The sequence below is a fragment of the Budorcas taxicolor genome, chromosome 5 (genome assembly GCF_023091745.1).
Source record: "Budorcas taxicolor isolate Tak-1 chromosome 5, Takin1.1, whole genome shotgun sequence".
In the NCBI taxonomy this organism is placed as follows: Eukaryota; Metazoa; Chordata; class Mammalia; order Artiodactyla; family Bovidae; genus Budorcas; species Budorcas taxicolor.
In genome coordinates, this window is record NC_068914.1 from 93,929,444 (window position 1) to 93,949,027 (window position 19,584).

The window sequence follows — 19,584 nt, forward strand, 5'->3', positions numbered from 1 at the left end:
TTCCCACTTTTTTCCTCTTTCAGAAAGCTACTCTTTTACAAGATCCCCTATATGTTAGTGAGTTCAGTCCTGCTACTGGAAGTCAAAAGCCATACAGGTAAGAAGTGATGACAGGTCAGAGTTACATAGGAGGTGGGGGTGGGGGTCTGTTCTCTTTGCCTCTCCCAACTCTGTGAGTTGCTGACCATCACATTTATATCTATATCACTTCATGCCCTGAATTGCAAATACTATATGGGACATCACTTCTTGTATGTGTCACAGGAGCCATAACGTCAGCATATTCAAAACAGGGCTCAGCCTCTTCCTTCTGTGACCTGACCTTCTGTCTATGTTTCCCAAACAGGGCATGATGTCAGTATCTCCAAGACAGCCTAAGCCAGGGTCCTGGATCCTCAGATGCCCACCCTCTACATCCAGTCATCACCACATGATTTATTGTACCTATTGAATATATCCGGATAACACCTACTTCTTTCCACTGCCATATGCTCAGGTCCAGTTATCTCTGTTTGAGGCTCCCACCAGTATTTTCCTTGCTGGTCTCTGCCTTCACTCTTGCAGCTCGCTAGACCCTCCCTCAGCATGACAGAGGAATCTCTCAGAAGCACAAACCCTGATCATGTCACTTCTCCCTTAAAGCCTTTGAAGAGCTCCCCAGTGCCCTTAGAAGGTCTACACTCTATAACACCTTTTTACATATCTTCCTAATATCTCTTTATTTTTTTCTCCTCAACTGTTGTGTCCCCCACACTCCTACCTTAAATTCCTGATCCAAGAGAACTTGTAGCTCTCAAAAAGCTCCCTGTTCATCTGGGTCCTAACATGATGGCTTCCATTCTAGAACTTACCCGCTTCTCTTCTTACTCTTCATAGAAATGTCAGCTCAAGTCTTAGCTCATTATCCCTTTTTCTAAAAATCATTTCTCAAAGTAAGTTAAGAGGGCCCCTCCCTAAAATCCTGTGGTCACACAACTTGTAGCACTGTCCGCTCTGTATTATGGATTGCTGCCCCATTAGGAAATATGCTCCTTAAGCGGGGACTGTACTTTGGTCATTAGCACATAGTAGACTGCCAGTAAGCTTTATACAATGAATGAATGAATGAATGAAATAAGATAGAGGCTGGACCTTATATGCGAGACAAAGGAACTTGGATTTTATCCAGACTTTATAGTACTACTATGTTCTCATCACAATCAGCCTTACATTGAAGCAGTTACTTGTGATGTGACTATTACTGCCAATAGATTGTGAGCCCCTGGAAGGCAATGGACTTCCTTTGCGGCTCAGGGGTAAAGAATCTACCTGCAATGCAGGAGTCGTGGGGTTTGATCCCTGGGTCGGGAAGGTCCCTTAGAGAAGAAAATGACAATCACTCCAGTATTCTTGCCTGGGAAATCACATGGACAGAGGAGCCTGGCAGGCTACAGTCCATAGGGTCACAAGAGTTGGACACAACTTAGCAACTAAACCACCACCACCACCCTGGAAGGCAAGAAGGATATCTTACTAATTTTTGTATTTTTCTTACTTAAAACAGTGCTTTGCACAAAGAAAACATTCTGTGAATTGATGATTCCAATAACTTTGATATTAAGTCATAAGTGAGTTTTGAGAGATTTATGATAAGTGACATATACTGGGGGTGATGTAAATAAACTAAGGGAAAGTTTAATTTTAAAAGATACAATTTATTCCCCATTAAAAGGACCCAAAGTTCCTTGGAAGAATGACTAATTCTAGGCCTGCGGCAGGAAATACACAAATGAATTTGAAACAGCTTGAGGCAGAATGCAAAGAGCAACAGGGCCCAAACTAAAGGACACAGGAGCACCCATGAAGGGGCTCCTAATAGCCAAAGATAGGACAACACGAGATCAGAAAAAATAATGAATAAGATGATTAAAACATAATGAATATATAAAAATTCCAAAGTGTATAATGATGCATCATGGAAAGTCCTCTCTCCTACCCTCCTTCCGTTAAGAAATAAAAATACACTAAACTCCATTAGAAGTAAATAGGGCATTAATTCATCTCTCTGCAAATAAGCAAACAAATGGAAAGAATTAAGCATTTATCCTGCCTTTCCTGAATAAACTAGTTAGTTCAGGGTAACCAAGTAGCTCAAGTTGATGAGAACAAATTTAACTTTACAGAATTCCAGCTAAATAAATGTGGAAGGTTTGACAGAAATAGAAAATTACCATTTTTCCAACCTCAAATGAAATAAAAGATTCATGCAATGATCTCAATGGATGGAACTATTAGATATAAAGGTGAAGTGTAACTTCAAAATCGAGGGATCATGTAAATAACTAGACCATTGATCAGTCTTAGCTCACTTAACTGGGATGCTCTAATGAGGCACTTGAAATTTTTGTGCCTCATTATTTGACATAACATGAAACAAAGAGCACCACCTATGGCACATCTTTGCTCAGACAATTAAATTGCTTTGTTGTGGTTTAGTCCCTCAGTTGTATCTGACTCTTTTGCAGCCTCACGGACTGTAGCCCGCCAGGCTCCTCTGTCCATGGGATTGCCCAGCCAAGAAAAGTAGAGTGCTGTTTGCTTTTCCACAATTAAATTGGAATCTGACTTAAAGTGTGGGTGTGTCAGCCTTAAGAAGGAATGAAATTCTGATACATGTGACAATATAGATAAGCCTTGAAGACCTAATGCTATGTGAAATAAGTCAGTCGTAAAAGGACAAATATTTTATGATTCCACTTATATGAGATACCTTAAATAGGCAAATTCATAGAAACAGAAACCAGAATATGGGTTACCAGGAGCTAGGGAGAGAGACGAATGGAGACTTATTGATTGATGGATACAGAGTTTCTGTTTGGGATGATGAAAAAGTTACGGAAATAGGTAGTAGTGATGTTGCACAATATTATGGTCGCACTTACTCCTGCTGAATTGTATTAATACACCTTAAAATGGTTAAAATGGCAAATTTTTATGTTATATATATTTTATCTCAGAATTTTTAAAGGTGTGTGTGTTGTTGTGTGTGTGTGTATGTTTAAGGCAATAGATAAAATGAGACTGGCAAAATGTTGAAAATTACTGAAGCTTAGTGATGGGTATGTGGGGGTTTCTTATGTGATTTTCTCCATCTTTGTGTATGAAAATTGCCATAGTTAAAGTTTTTAAAAGACCTAAGAAACACAGCAAGCGAATATAACCATTATCTTATTTAGATCTTGATTTTAGCAAGCCAAATATAAAAATATACTTTAAGGCAAGAGAGAACATTTGAATACGGACTGGGTATTAGACAATACCATAGAATTACTGATAAGTTTGTTGGTGTGATGATGATGAGTGTGCAAGGAAATGTTCCATTTATTTTGAGATATGTTCTGAGGTATAGGGGTTAAATAACATAATGGTTTGGGATTTCTTTTTAAAAAAGATGATTATCTAGATAACTTAGAATTTCTACATGTTTTCATATGTTTACTCTAAAAAATATCCATTTTAATTTTGGTGCTATATTGTATAAAGTGATTTTAAAGTTAATTGTATAATAAAACAGGCTCTCACTTTGTGTGACTTGAAATTTATCCCTGAAGGCAAGGAGAGGTCTGCCTCTATCTGGACTCAGGAAAAGCATATTTCTTGCAAAGTTAATTACTAAAGGCAATAAATATATTTAAAGTATAGTAATTTAATGTACCACGAAGGATGCAAATATATGTACAAGACACGTAGGAAATGGTCTGTACCTACAAGGCACCTTCAGTTTAAAAAAGACTAAATATTCTTTGGGTTTTCAAGTTAGGATTCTGACACAGTTGTGAGTTCTGTAATCTGATTATTGTGAATATATACACTGGGCTTCTGAGATAATGTAAGAAAAACCATTCCAGCTATAAAGTATGATACAAATGTAAGGTATAATTAATGTTAAATGTTTGTAAAAATGAAAAAATACAGGAAAAACAGAACTTATCATTAAATCAAGAATTCTCCTGCCACATTGTTGGGTGAGGTTTTGTTTTCTAGCTCATGAAATATAGAATATCTGTTGACTTTAATATAAAATTTCCTCTTATTCCTAAACTGAATAATGGAGTCTTCTGGCACTAGACTTTTTCTTATTTAAATTAGTCAAAGTTTGTCATCTATCTAAAAGCAAATATTCTCTGAATTTTCAGAGAAACTGTGATTATCCATAACTTCTCTGTAGAAATATAGACCACTGAATCTAATTTGAATTTATGAGGTAAGATAAGACCTCACTTTACATATGAATTGATTTTCAATATGAAGAGTTTAGTGTGCTTTTTCTTATGAAATTTGTTTTTGCCTTTTTGAAAAAAATAGTTTGATATTATAATCTATTATCATAGGTGCCAAAAGATTAAAAACAGTTCATTTCTATATGAATCTTAGCAAATTGCTGACTCCCAGTGGGAAAAACTGGAAACTCAATTTCAAAATGATTGTGCTGATATTGTATTTTTCCTGGGCTTTTGCTTTTCTAAGCTCATTTGTTTGTGAAAACTACATATCTGCTGTTTATTTGAGTTCTTAGCAGAGGGATTTTATGGTTATTTTTTAAATATGAAAAATTTATTGCCATATGAAATATGGCAATAATTTGAAATGGGTATATAGGGAAGCAAGATCTCAAAGCTTATTCCTATTTAGATCATATTTATTAAATACTTATTGTATGCTAAGAACATGAAATAACTAAAATATCAAAACAGCACAGTGGGATAGGTACTATCATCATCCTCATTTTACAGATGGGAAAACTGAGGTATAGAGACACTAGGAAACTTGCCCTTGGTAGTTGCTCAGAGGAACAGGGGCAGATCTAGGATACTGACCAGTCTATCTGACTGTGCCCCCATACTCAAAATCATGTTCATCTGCCTCTATGACTGTTATTACTGAATTCTTTTATTTTTTAAATTCAGGTATAATTGATTTATAATATTATGTGTTTTTGGTATACAACATCGTGATTCACAATTTTTAATGATTATAGTCCATTTAAAATTGTTATAAAATATTGGCTATATTCCCTGTGCTGTAGGATATATCCTTGCAACTTTATTTTATACATACTAGTTTATACTCTTAATGCCATACCTCTACCTCATCCCTCTTCCCTTCTCTCTCCTCACTGGTGACCACTAGTTTGTTCTCTGTAACTGTGAGTCTATTTCTATATTCATTAGTTTGTTTTATTTCTTAGATTCCACACATAAGTGATATCATACAGTATCTGCCTTTTTCTGTCTGACATTGCAATTAGCATAATACCCTCCAAGTCTATCCATGTTCTACAAATGGCAGGATTTCATTCTTTTTTTATGGCTGAGTAGTATTCCTGTGTGTGTGTGTGTGTACATACACACATATATGGCTTCCCTGGTGACTCAGTGATAAAGAATCCGCCTGCCAATGCAGGAGATACAGGTTTGATCCCTGGGTCAGGAAGATGCCCTGGAGGAGGAAATTGCAACCCACTCCAGTAGTCTTGCCTGGGAAATCCCATGGGACAGAGGAGCCTGGCAGGCTATAGTCCATAGAGTCACAAGAGTTGGACATGACTTGGCAACTAAAATTATATATATATACACATATACACACACACACCATATCTTCTTTATCCATTCATCTGCTGAGGTTACTTACATCCATTAGCCATTGTAAATATGGTCCTATGATCATTGAGGGTACATGTATCTTCACATTAGTATTTTCTTTTTTTTTTTTCAGATAAGTATCCAGGAGTGGGTACTTGGGTGACATGGTAGTTCTATTTTTAGTTTTTTGAGTAACCTCTATCCTGTTTTCCATAGTGGCTGCACCAATTTACATTCCTGCCAACAGTGTACAAGTGAAAAAAGTGAAAGTGAAAGTTACTCAGTCGTGTCCAACTCTTTGTGACCCCATGGATTGTACAGTCCAGGGAATTCTCCAGGCCAGAAGACTGTAGCCTTATCCCTTCTCCAGTGGAATCTTCCCAACCCAGGGATTGAGCCCAGGTCTCCCTCATTGCAGGCAGATTCTTTACCAGCTGAGCCACAAGGGAAACACAAGAATACTGGAGTGGGTAGCCTATCCCTTCTCCAGGGGATCTTCCCAACCCAGGAATCGAACTGGGGTCTCCTGCACTGCAGGCAGATTCTTTACCAACTGAGCTATCAGGGAAGCCCTAACAGTGTACAAGGATTCCTTTTTTCCCCACATCCTTGCCAACATTTGTTATTTGTGGCCTTTTTGATGGCTAAGATTGATCTCTTCATGTTCATTTCTACTCTGGTGTCTTCACTAGAAAAGAGACTATTTTTCAGAAAGTCTTAATTTTTATGTTAATAAGAGAGGTTCATTGATTGGATAGAAGAGAGCATCTTAGATTTGTTTTTTTTAATAAAGTGGGAGGTAGTGGGCAAGAACCAAGATTCTATGTAGTATTATTGGAATAAATGTCTGATAACAAGATTTCTACAGTAAGTGGTAAAAATATTTTTACCTTAAGTCAGAAATTCTAAGACATTTCCATTGATCTACATAGAACATGAAACAGCTCTCTTACTGTTACTTTGCACCCTGCTTTTCTGAATCACTGGTTGTGTGAGCTTGGACAGGCTACTTAACCTAATGTCCTGTAAACGTGATAGTAATTCCCAGCTCAGCCCACCTAGTGACACCGAATGAGCTAGTCCATGAGGAGTACCCAGGCCAAAGCCTGCCACAGAGTCAGTGCTTAGGTAAGTGCAGTTGTTATTGCTGAGCACAGTGGGAGATGGAAACAACATCCAAACTGTTAATGGTTTTTCAAGTTGCTGCAAATCAGCTGAGGGGCCAGGACAAGTACACAAAGAACTGCAATGGAGTGAAGTATGGAAAAAAGGCTATGGAAGAGGGTCTCCATGGTTGGTAGAATTAGGGAAAGCCCTAAGGAGAAGGTGTTAACTCATTTCAGCGAAGCCAGCTTTTCCTGAAGTGTGGAACGGACGTGGGGCAATGATGTGGGGTGACTTCATGTGGTTTTCTGACATGGCATGAAATGACTTTGAATTCCACAGTAAAAAAGTGATTCTCTCTTCCAACTCGTCTGATCTCATCAGAGAGAATCTGTTGACTTGGTGCCAGTACAGGCAGGTCTCTAACACACTTATCTGCCCTTTTGTCAAAGGGAGAGCAGACTTCAGGCTCAAAATAGGGAGCATCAACTTACAATTTTGTTGCTTTCAAGCTGTTTTTACAGTTACCTGCTAATTATAGCAAACAGTACTGGTTTTTCCCTTGTGAAGTAGTAATAAGTTTTCTTCGTAAAGAAATTTCTCTAGGAAAAAATGAGTTGATTTAAAGGAAAAATAGTATGCAAACAATATTACATATGATTCATGGATTATGGTAAATGGTATACAAACAGACTCTGAGATAGACTATGAAAGAGGGACAGAAGATTCGGGATAGGTACAGCTAGAGTAAAGGGGCATGGTCAGAAATGTGTTTGGAGAGTAATAAACAGTTCGATTTAGAGGCTTCCCCAGTGGTTCAGCAGTAAAGAAAGAATCTGCCTGCAGTGCAGGAGATGCAGGGGATGCGAGTTCGTTCCCTGGGTCAAGATCTCCTGGAGGATGAAATGGTGACCCACTCCAGTATTCTCGCCTGGAAAATTCCACGGACAGAGGAGCCTGGAGGGCTACAAGGAGCAGTTTTCATTACTGATAAGTAATTAAGTTAGAAGTACAAAACTATACTAATATTCCATTAGTCCTCTTCCAGCCATCTTCCCATGCTGCCATGATGGTGGCACCATGAATGTCCTGGCTAATGCTTTCAAGAGTATCAACAATGCCTCAAAGAGAGGCAAATGCCAAATTCTTATTAGGCTGTGCTCCAAAGTCATCTTCCATGATGAAGCACGGTTACACTGGCGAATTTGAAATACTCGATGATCACAGGGCTGGGAAGATTGTTGGGAACCTCACAGACAGGCTAAAGAAGTGTGGAGTGATCAGCTTCAGATCTGATATGCAACTCAAAGATGTGGGAAAATGGCAGAATAACCTGCTCCTGTCACATCAGTTTGGTTTCACTGTACCAACAACCTCAGCTGGCATCAAGGACCATGAATAAGCAAGATGAAAACACACAGCAGGGAAAAGTCCTTGAATTGTTTTTTTAGGGATGTAATACATGCAAGCAAATAAAATGCCTCAGGGAACCAAAGAAAAAATTTTCATTAGTAACAAAGTTTTACATACCTGTCAGTAATTGTTGATATTTCTCAACTGCTGTTTCTTATCATTTTCTTTCATGGCAAATTTTCTTTTCTTTCTGTAGATCTGAGGAGAAAATTAAACACTTTGGTCAGCTTAAATCTGAACTTTTTCTTAAAGACAACACGTTGAGGAAGATACTTTGTTTAATTATGGAACTTAAAGTAACAGCCCAGAAAAACTTCATTCTGAAAAGACTTTTCTGGAAAGTAGGTGTTTTGTCTTATTTTTAATCTTTAAAACTTGTTTTACCTGTTTATCAAATGTAGCATATTCAAGCATAAAGTAAAATAGAAATAAATATCTTGTATTCTGATGCTGTTTTTAAAAAAAATGTTGATTAAATTTAATGCAATCGTCTCGATGCTTGAAATGCTGTGATGTAATCACAGGGAGACGGAAGAGAGGGGAGAGCAGTAGCAAAAAGATGGTAGCTCACATGGGCTGGGTTGACAGAGTGAAAAAAAGAGAGAAGGTCAGGGGAAGCTCCTGGCATGCAAGAAGTGTAAGACAGTGAGATAAAGCAGATATCAAGAAGTTTTCTGTGCATGTTCCCCTAAAACAAAAATAGAATTAAATACACTTTTAAGTGTAGGATTGATATATTTTAAAAAATTTTTATTGTGGTAAAAGTCATATAATACAAAACTATCGTAACCATATTTAACTGTATAGCTCAGTGGCACTAAGTACGTTCATCTTGTTAAAGATGACTCCTGGGCTTCCCTGGCGGTTCAGTGGTAAAAAATCCACCTGCCAATACAGGAGACATGGATTTGATCCCTGATCCAGGAAGATTCCACAGGCTGCGGAGCAACTAGGCCTGCAGGCCACAACTACTGAGCCCACACACCCTAGAGCCTGTGCTACACAACAAGAGAAGCAATGAGAAGCCTGAGTATCACAATAGAGAGTAGCCCTTGCTTGCCACAACTAGAGAAAAGACTGCACAGCAACGAAGACCCAGCACAGGCATAAATAAATAAAATAATTTCTTAAAAAGGTGACTTCTGAGAAGTGAAAGCGATCTAGCTCTCCCATTCGGCAAGTTACAGACTTACTCTGGAAGACTGACTTAGTGTCATCCAGTTTTAGGTGAAGGCATTGAGAAGCCCAGGTTAGTACTGGTACTGTGCTAATGAGGCTGATTCTGGCTCCTGGCCTCATACATAGTTGCTGCCATACTTCTTAGATTCTCAGTGCTTCATATGTCTGATGACCAACCATCCTGGCTTACCCAGAGTAGGGTAACAAACTGTTCCAGTGTCTGGGACTGAGGAAGTTCATGGCACTTGCACTTGCTTGTAGTAAAAAAGCTAGACCAATTGCAATTGGGATGGTTGATCCCCCTAACCAGAGGGCATAGTAGCTATAGGGAATAGTCTGTCAAGTGTCGCCAGCATTGAGGCAGGCAGGGATGATGCTGCGGTGCTGTATCATCTAAAATGCTTGTGCTAGACAGACCCTGTTAGGAATACACCACATTATTAGCTTAGAGGTAGCTCTAATTTTTGGTTCTTGGGTAAGAGGATGGGAAATTATATATATATTTGTAAATTATAATAAAATTAGTATAATGAATAATTATAGCCATATTCTTATACTACTATAATTATTATAATAATATAATAAACAACATAATATTATATAATTATAGTAATATATATATAGTTGACCCTTGAACATTAGTTTGAACTGCTTGGTCCATTTATATGTTAATTTTTTCAACAGTAAATACTATAGTACTACATGATCACATGTGGTTGAATCCATGGGTATGGAATCACAGATATGGAGGGTTGACTGTAAGTTATACTCAGATTTTTGATGGTGAAGAGGATGAGCACTTTTAACTCCCCCCAAACCTCCACCCCTTGTTGTTGAAGGATCAACTGTGTATCATTTTCCCTTTTAAAAATCAGCTTTATTGGGGTATAATTTTCCTCTGTTAGGTAATTTTTATTCTTCTATTACAATAAAACTTTTAAATTTTGAAAAGACTTTTTCATAGGCTGACTAAACTGAAAACTTCAGGAGTACAGATATCATGTCCAGTTAGTCTGTTTTGCTTAATATGTTATTTGCATTACTTCGCATAGTACTTGCCACATGGCTGGATTAAATCATTATACATTCAATGAATGAATGAAAGAGTTCTCTCTCTTCTTTTTTTTTTGGCCAAACCATGTGGCATACAGGATCTTAGTTCCCCAACCAGGGTTCAAACCTGTGTCCCCTGCATTGGGAGCTTGAAGTCTTAACCACTGGACTGCCAAAGAAGTCCCCAAAGAGTTGTCTAGATATGTTCTTTCCCAACCCTTCATTTTTTATTCATGAAGTTTTTTTCCCTTCAGTTTTTAAACATATAAAATTTACCATCTTAACCATTTTTAAGTGTGTAGCTCAATGTTATGTATCCATGTTGTGTAACCATCACCACCATCCATCTCCAGACCTCTTTTCATCTTACAGAACTGAAACTATACTCAATAAACAATAATTCCTCATTTCCCCTCCCCGAGCCCCTGGCAACCATGATTTTCCTTTGCGCTTCTATGAGTTTGATTATTCTAAACATCTCATGTAAGTGGAATCATACAGCATTTATCATTTTGTGATTGGCTTATTTCACTTGGCATGATGTCTTCCAGATTCACTGAAGTTAAAGGATATGTCAGGATTTCCTTCCTTTTAAGGTCAAATAATATTTCAGACATGTAATACCACATTTTATTTATTCATTCATCCACTGATTAGCACTTGGATTGCTTCCATGTTTTAATTATTGTGAATAATGTTGTTATGAACATGGATGTGTAAATCTCTCTTTAAGACCCTGCTTCCAATTCTTTTTGGAGCCCAGTTAGAAGCAGAATTGCTAAATCATATAGTAGTTCTATTGTTAAATTTTTTAGGCACTGCCATACTGTTATGCACAGCAGCTGTACCATTTTACATTCTCACCAACAGTGCATAAAGTCTCCAGTTTTTCCACTCCTTGCCAAGACTTGTTATTTACTGATTTTTTGAAGCAATCATTCTGATGGGTGTTAGGGTGTATCTAGTAGTTTTGATTCACATTTCCCTAATGGTTAGTGATGTTGAGCATTTTTTCCCATGCTTACTGGCAATTTGTATATCTTCTTCAGAGAAATACTGGGGTCCAATTTACATATAATTAAATGCACATATATTTTAAGAGTTTAAAGAGTTTTAACACATAGTTTAAAAAGTTTTAGCAAATGTATATAACTGTATAAACACCACCCAAAATCCCATGGGCAGAGAAGCCTGGTAGTCTGCAGTCCATGGGGTTGCTAAGAGTCGGACACGACTGAGTGACTTCACTTTCACTTTTCACTTTCATGCATTGGAGAAGGAAATGGCAACCCACTCTGGTGTTCTTGCCTGGAGAATCCCAGGGACGGGGGAGCCTGGTGGGCTGTCGTCTATGGGGTCGCACAGAGTTGGACACGACTGAAGCGACTAGCAGCAGCAGCAGCAACCACGATTTAGAACATTTTTATCACCTCTTCCCTTGTAGCTCAGTTGGTTAAGAATCTGCCTGCAGTGCAGGAGACCCGGGTTCGATCCCTGGGTCAGGGAAGATCCCCTGGAGAAAGAAATGGCAACCCACTCCAGTATTCTTGATTGGAAAATCTGAGCCTGGTTGGCGGCAGTCCATGGGGTCACAAAGAGTCGGGCACGACTAAGCGACTAACACTTACACTTACTTACACCTATCACCTCTTAGGGCTAAATTGTGCCCTCTGGCACTCAGTTTCCTCTGATCCATGTCCTCAGGCAACTATTGCATCTTCTATTATAGATTAATTTTGCTGTTCCTAGAATTCCAGTTACATGGAATTGTACTGGAGTTTGTGTTTGGCTTCTTTTAACATAATGTTTTTGAGATTCTTCCCTGTTGTTGCTAGTAGGTGGAAGATATTTTAAACATGAAAATTCCTGAACCACTGAGCAGGTGGGCGATTACAATAATCACTGATATTTATTAAGCACATACAATATGTTGAGTACTGTTCAGGCTTTACAAATAATATCTCATTAATCCTAACATCAACTTCATGAGGTGATTCTATTAATCCCATTTTAGAGATGAAGAGCTATAGAATATATAAGTAATTTGCCAAACATCCTGCAGCTACCCAGTGGCGGAACCGTGCTTCCTAGGTGGCTCAAGTGGTAAAGAATCCACTTGCCAGTGCAGAAGACGTAGGCTTGATCCCTTGGTTGGGACAATCTCCTAGAGGAGGCAATGGCAACCCATTCCAGTATTCTTACCTGGAGAATCCCATGGACAGAGAAGCCTGCGGGCTATAGTCCATGGGGTCGCAAAGAGCTGGACACAACTGAGCATACATACAGCCTGGCTCCAGAGTCAGCATGTAAAGCTACCATACTCTGCTAATTCACCAGGGCACTGGCTAAATCCCAGCACTTCTCAGTGGGCCAAGGTGTCCATTTGCCCTTCTTTTCCTTCCCATTCTCCACTTGCCATCCCAGCCTCTTCTCATGCCACATTAACTAAATAAGAACACACATGTACCTGTCTAAACAAGGAGTCTAGGTTGCCACAAGTGAATGAAAAAGTCCTGGGGAGAAAAGGAACAACAGAGAAATAGAAAACAGAAGCAATTATATCCTATTTCTCATTAGTACCAACTTGCCTCATTTTGTGGGCCAGTGCTTACTGTCGTGCTCGATTATCTCATGAGACTGGATAGGAACACACAAAAAATTGGTTCCCCCACTCTTAAGTCAGTGTTTATTTTTGGCAGAAATGGCAATCTACATTTCCACTGTTTTAACAGAAGTATTAAAATCATTCTGCACCATCTTCACAGGCTGTACCACTGCCATTCATTTGTTTTTGAATTAGTAAACATTTCACAATGAGTGCTTTTCTAGACATATTCTCACAAAAGCCATATTACTTTGGAAAGGCCAGACATATAGTGGCCCCCATTTAACGTTGTTATTCCAAGGTGACTTAATGACTTGCCTAAATTATATACCTACTTCTGGCTGATCTTCAATATTAATGGTGAAGTCGTCTCCCAGCATCACCTGCTTATTTTTAGCTCTGGCTCTGTTCAGCAGGACAGTGGTCTCCTGGTTGTAAGTAAAAGTATGTTTTCAATTTGGGTTATGCTAGCGTTAATGAGTGGAGAAGGCAATGGCACCCCAGTCCAGTACTCTTGCCTGGAAAACCCCATGGACGGAGGAGCCTGGTAGGCTGCAGTCCATGGGGTCGCTAAGAGTCGGGCACGACTGGAACAACTTCACTTTCACTTTTCACTTTCATGCATTGGAGAAGGAAATGGCAACCCACTCCAGTATTCTTGCCTGGAGAATCGAGGGACGGAGGAGCCTAGTGGGCTGCCATCTATGGGGTCGCACAGAGTCAGACACAACTGAAGCGACTTAGCAGCAGCAGCAGCATTAATGAGAGAGATTGTAAATCCCTTTCTCCCTAATCAAAGAACAAATAATTTCTTATTTTTATTATGGAAGAATTGACAGTTTTGCAAACAGGTAACTCAGGGAGGCCTGGCATGAAGCAGCCCATGGGGTCGCAAAGAGTCAGACAAGACTGAGCGACTAAACTGAACTGAACTGAACTTAATTACCATTTCTTTCCTGCTTGCTTTCACAGACCAGTGACCTTTTCTATTTCCTAGTGAATAAACTTCATGAATACTTGCCAGAGTCTAGGGATAAGAATGCACTTCACAACAGAAGCCAAAGGGCTGATGAGCTGGTGTAAGTACTAACTGGCTAATCACAGATATTTTTTCCCTAGGATGTTAAATAAATGGAAGGCACTAGGCAAAATATGTACTGTTTTAATGATAAATAATGCTGCAAATTTTGCTTCACATAGATTTTTAAAAATAGCATTTATTTTGTTCTAATTGTGTGGTCAAAAACTACACAAGAAACTAGTAATACTGGCTGTCCCCAAAGGAGAAAAAAATCAGTTTATGAAGGAAAGACACCTTTTACTTATCCCCATTTTTACATTTGAAATTTTGAAAAATTACCTACTTGAAACAGTTAAAATGATTAAATTTTGTTTTAAAATAGTGATTATCATTAACACTTTGCAAAAAATAAGTACAAAAATCAATATGATAATGACTTGTAATCTTGACATGCACTTATTAATTTATTCATTCAACAAATATTTTTGAGTACTTACCATGTAGCCATCACAGAATAGGCTTGCAACCAATGTTGGCAATTGGATATATAGAATTTCCTTCCTATACTTTTTTTTAAAATGGGTATCTGAATGTAATTCTATTAAGGATTACTGATTTTGTGAAATTCTGAACTCATAATGAAGTCATGCCATTTCTGTGACATTTTCCTCTTTGTTTTACAGGGTGTGCATTGAAATTATACAGACTCTGGGACGGATGTTCAGAGAAACAGAAACTGAGTCATTGCGCCTGAACATATTAGCAGCTAAGAAGTAAGGCCTTTTAAAAATTGAGATCTTGTAGCTGCAACCCACTAACTACTCTTTCGAGTGTCTTCCAGAACTCATAATTCTTTGACTTCTCTGCTTGATCCCTTTGTAAATATATTAAACTCTTTTGTCTCTCACTTCCTTCTGTGATGAACAGATTAATTGGTGTATACTGAGTTCTCTCTGATTATTGAGGGCACAAAGATTTTGTTATCCTAAGTTCGTCTTTTGTCGTCATCTGAAGACCAAGGGGTTTTCCCGGTGGCTTAGTGGTAAGAATCTGCCTGCAATGCAGGAACTGCAGGAGACACAGGTTTGATCCCTGGGTTGGGAAGATCCCCTGAAAGAGGGCATAGCAACCCACTCCAGTATTCTTGCCTGCAGAACCCCATGGATAGAGGAGCCTGGTGGGCTACAGTTCATAGGGTCACAAAGAGTTGGACACGACCAAAGCGACTTAGCATGCATGCAATCTTGGAGTGAATATTGGAGGGTAAGAGGTGTAATAAAGTTACTCCAAAATATGTGTCCCAAAGAAGAGAGAAATTTACATGTTTCTTACATATTAGTCCAGAGTAAAGAGCCACGCTTTTTGCTATAAGATCAGCCAGAGACCTAGGTTTCCTCCTTTTTATTGCTCTACTGTCTTCTATCATGCTATCTTTGTCCTCATGGTTAGCTGGCTGAACTTCTTGCCTTCATCACACCCTCTGGGAATCAGGAAGGGCAAGGAAATTTCTTCTTCTTTTTACTTAGGAATATATTTTATTCACTTATTTTTTTAAATTGGAGTATAACTGCTTTATAATGCTGTTTAGTTTCTCCTGTACAACAATGTGAATCAGCTGTAAGTATACATACATCCCCTCTCTCGAACCTCCCTCTCACCTACTCCCCCTTCCCCCCTCCCCACAGCTGCAAATCCTACTCCTCTAGGTCATCACAGAGCACCCAGCTGAGCTTCCTGTGCTATAGAGCAGCTTCCCAAATTTCTTTTTAAAGCAAGGCATAGAAGACTTTTGTTGTTGCTGTTCAGTCAGAGTCGTGTCCCACTCTCTGAGATCCCATGGACTGCGTAATAGTTTTGCTTTCCTTCTATTGCTGAGAATTTTAGGCATACGGCATTTCTAGCCGCAAAAAAGGCTGCAAAACGTGTCTGTAGTTGGACTTCTGTGTGTCTAGCTAAACTTTAGATGGCAGTGGGACAGCTGTTATTCAAAGGAAGAATGGGAGAATGTATAGTGTGGGACAATAGCATTCTTTGCCACAGAAAGTGTGTGTTTGCATATTAGCTGTTTGACCTTTTTATGAGATTTATAGGCTATGAATTATATCCTTGGGCAATGGTCTGGCTAAAATCTTAATTTCCTCCCACTCTTTCAATCAACTGTTTATCTACATTTCTTGCATCATAAGGTGGAAGAAGGAGGAGCGCCATGGACTCTGAAACATTTGAACCTGAAGGAAGAATAAGAACTTTTAGTACTATTTTGTCCAGGCTATTTATTAGAGACTTTTACAAATAAATTTTACTGATAATGGTCATTAGCATATCTTAAGCAAAGGAAAGTTATGACCAACCTAGATAGCATATTGAAAAGCAGAGATATTACTTTGCCAACAAAGGTTTGTCTAGTCAAGGCTATGGTTTTTCCAGTGGTCATGTATGGATGTGAGAATTGGACTGTGAAGAAAGCTGAACGCCGAAGAATTGATGCTTTTGAACTGTGGTGTTGGAGAAGACTCTTGAGAGTCCCCTGGACTGCAAAGAGATCCAACCAGTCTATTCTGAAGGAGATCAGCCCTGGGTGTTCTTTGGAAGGAATGATGCTAAAGCTGAAGCTCCAGTAGTTTGGCCACCTCATGCAAAGAGTTGACTCATTGGAAAGACTCTGATGCTGGGAGGGATTGGGGGCAGGAGGAGGAGGGGATGACAGAGGATGAGATGGCTGGATGACATCACTGACTTGATGGACGTGAGTCTGAGTGAACTCTGGGGATTGGTGATGGACAGGGAGGCCTGGCGTGCTGCGTGCGATTCATGGGGTCACAAAGAGTCGGACACGACTGAGCGACTGAACTGAACTGAACTGAAGCAACTTGCTGTGTGTCAAGGACTATAGGCATACTATGCTTTACAGCAGGGTGGTCAAATGTTTCTGCAAAAAGCTACTTAGTCTCTGTTGAAACTACTTAATTCTGCCGTTGTCACAAAAGCAGCCATAGACAATATGCAAAGGAAAGGGCACAGCGGTATTCCGATAAAGTTTTATTTATAAAAAGAGGCTCTGGGCTATTGTGTCTGCAGGCCATAGTTTGTTGACCCCTACTCTAGAGCATACAAGGAAAATATACTGCTATTTTCTCTGCATACTTTTTTTTCTCTGCATACTTCTTTATGTAGTTGACGATACTGCCATTTCCCCAATATCCAAGAGAGAGATTCAAAATTATGTCTGATATTTAAGTCTTCTCCCACACTGAAATGATTGCTAAATCACATTACCCCTTTTGTCCACCTTTTGGTCTCTACTTTTCTTTATCCCAATTGGAGAAAATCATTCTTACCAATCTCTGTTGTAAAGTGTTGCATTTTAATTGCTCTGTCTTAACTTGGTTCTGCCACATCAGCCCTACTGTATCAAGCTTCTTTCCTGAGACAACAAATTCTTCTCATGTCCTTTGGTACATATAGTATATTGCTGTAGTTGGTTGTAATACTAACTTTTCAGTCAATTTTGATATTCATAGTGGTCAAATCATGTTATCTGTACCAATAACTAGCACAGTAAATGTCTAATAAAACTAATAATCTTCTGTTGCTATGTAACAAATTATTGGGTTGGTCAAAAAGTTCATTTGGCTTTTTCCATAGATCTTACAGGCAGACCCGAATGAACTTTTTGACCAACCCAATACCACAAATTTAGTGGCTTCAAACAACATACACTTATTATCTGACAGTTTCGTGGATCAGGAAATCTGGATACAGCTTAGCTGGCTCCTCTGCTCAGGGTCTGACAAGGCTGTAATCAAGGTGGTTGGCTGGGGCTGCAGTCTCAGGCTTGGGGCCCTCTTCCAAACTCATTTGGGTAGTTGTTAGCAGAATTAATTTCCTTATAGCTGTAAAGCTCATGACAGCTTGCTTCTTGGCAGGAGAATATCTCTGAGCTCAGAAAAGGCCTAAACTCTCTTTTAAAGGACTCGCCTCATTAGCTTAGGTCCACTCAGGATAATCTCTCTTTGATTAACTCAAAAGTCAACTCACTGGGGATCTTAATTACATTTGCAAAATTTCTTCACCTTTCTCATCTAATATAACTTAATGACGAGAATGAAAGCCTAATATGTTCCCAGGTCCTGACCATACTTTAGGGAAGGGATCATATAGAGTGTATATGCTACAGGATGCAAATCTTGGAAGCCATATTAAAATTCTGCTTACCAAAATAACACAGAATGACTTATAAGACCATGAATGTGCCCTTCAACGTCTGTACTTTAAGATACTGTAATACATGAAAAAAAATCTTACATTGGGAATAATAACAATCTAAACAATAAAAGTATCAAACTCTTGGTACCATTTTTAAGGGTGTGATGTCAACCCTAAGGTGTCTATTATAATAAGTCAGGATGAAATACCATTTTAGAATAAAATTTCTTTTATCTATTATTGACTTAATGGATTTTAAATTGAGTTGGCAGAAGGAATAGATTGCAGAAGGGATAGATTTAAAATTAAATTCCATTTGAGCAAATAAAAAAACATTTATTCATTTCAGCATTTTCCTCTTTATTTTTTTCATAAGTAGAGATTTTATTAGTTCAACCCACTTCATTGTATTCTTGAAATATGCTATAATCCTTCCTTTTTTTTAAAGTATTCTTATGGTTGAAGTCATGTATGCAGTGACTCAGAATTTGAGAGTTCCTCCCTTTAGCCTAGGATATATGATAGTTTGAAAAAAGTTGTTGCTGAAAATAAAGGACTATAATTAAATATTACAGTGAATGGAATGTCAATTCAAACTTAGTATCAGGAAAGCTTCTAAATAGAGTATTTTGTTGATTTGAGAAGTGTCTTCTGAAAATAAACTGGCTGTTTTAAAACAGCCTGAATAAAACATTAGCAAATATCCTGTAGGACATATCCTGCTTTTTTGAGCAATGTGGTAACTGACAGTGTGCTAACTTCTTTTGCAGATATGAGAACTAGATTTGTTTTTTGAGTTGGTGAAAGGAGGGGAATTGCACTTTTATTAGAATTTTGGTAAACGTATCATGGTAATAATTTAAATGACTGTAAAGATTCAGTTCAGTTCAGTTCAGTCGCTCAGTCGTGTCCGACTCTTTGCGACCCCATGAATTGCAGCACGCCAGGCCTCCCTGTCCATCACCAACTCCCGGAGTTCACTCAGACTCACTTCCATCGAGTCAGTGATGCCATCCAGCCATCTCATCCTCCGTCGTCCCCTTCTCCTCCTGCCCCCAATCCCTCCCAGCATCAGAGTCTTTTCCAATGAGTCAACTCTTCACATGAGGTGGCTAAAGTACTGGAGTTTCAGCCTCAAATATTACTAAATAAGATTGTTTATATTCTTCTTTATTCCATTATGAAAGGAATGCTTAAGAATATAGAGGATTTCTATATAGTCCTATATGTACATTCTTTTATTGCTCCTCTCTGTCAAAGCTTCTCTGATAGTGTCTTCAATTAGGGAATGGATTTTTCTAGTGGTCTGCCTTCAGCTTTTTTTCAACCTTGTAGGGGTTGTATTATATGTATGAAAATGGGATTACTGACCTAGCTTCTCA

At 38.6% G+C, this 19,584-nt stretch overlaps 1 protein-coding gene across 1 annotated transcript in view; it reads left to right on the top strand.

Annotated features, from left to right (window-relative positions):
• Positions 1-19,584, top strand: part of C5H12orf56 (chromosome 5 C12orf56 homolog) — an 81,098-nt gene that overhangs the window by 49,937 nt on the left and 11,577 nt on the right. Inside the window, exons 5-8 of the mRNA XM_052640248.1 lie at positions 24-97; positions 8,335-8,479; positions 13,948-14,054; positions 14,680-14,769. Of these exons, the coding sequence (XP_052496208.1) occupies positions 24-97; positions 8,335-8,479; positions 13,948-14,054; positions 14,680-14,769 (416 nt within the window). The remainder of the gene's footprint in view (positions 1-23; positions 98-8,334; positions 8,480-13,947; positions 14,055-14,679; positions 14,770-19,584) is intronic.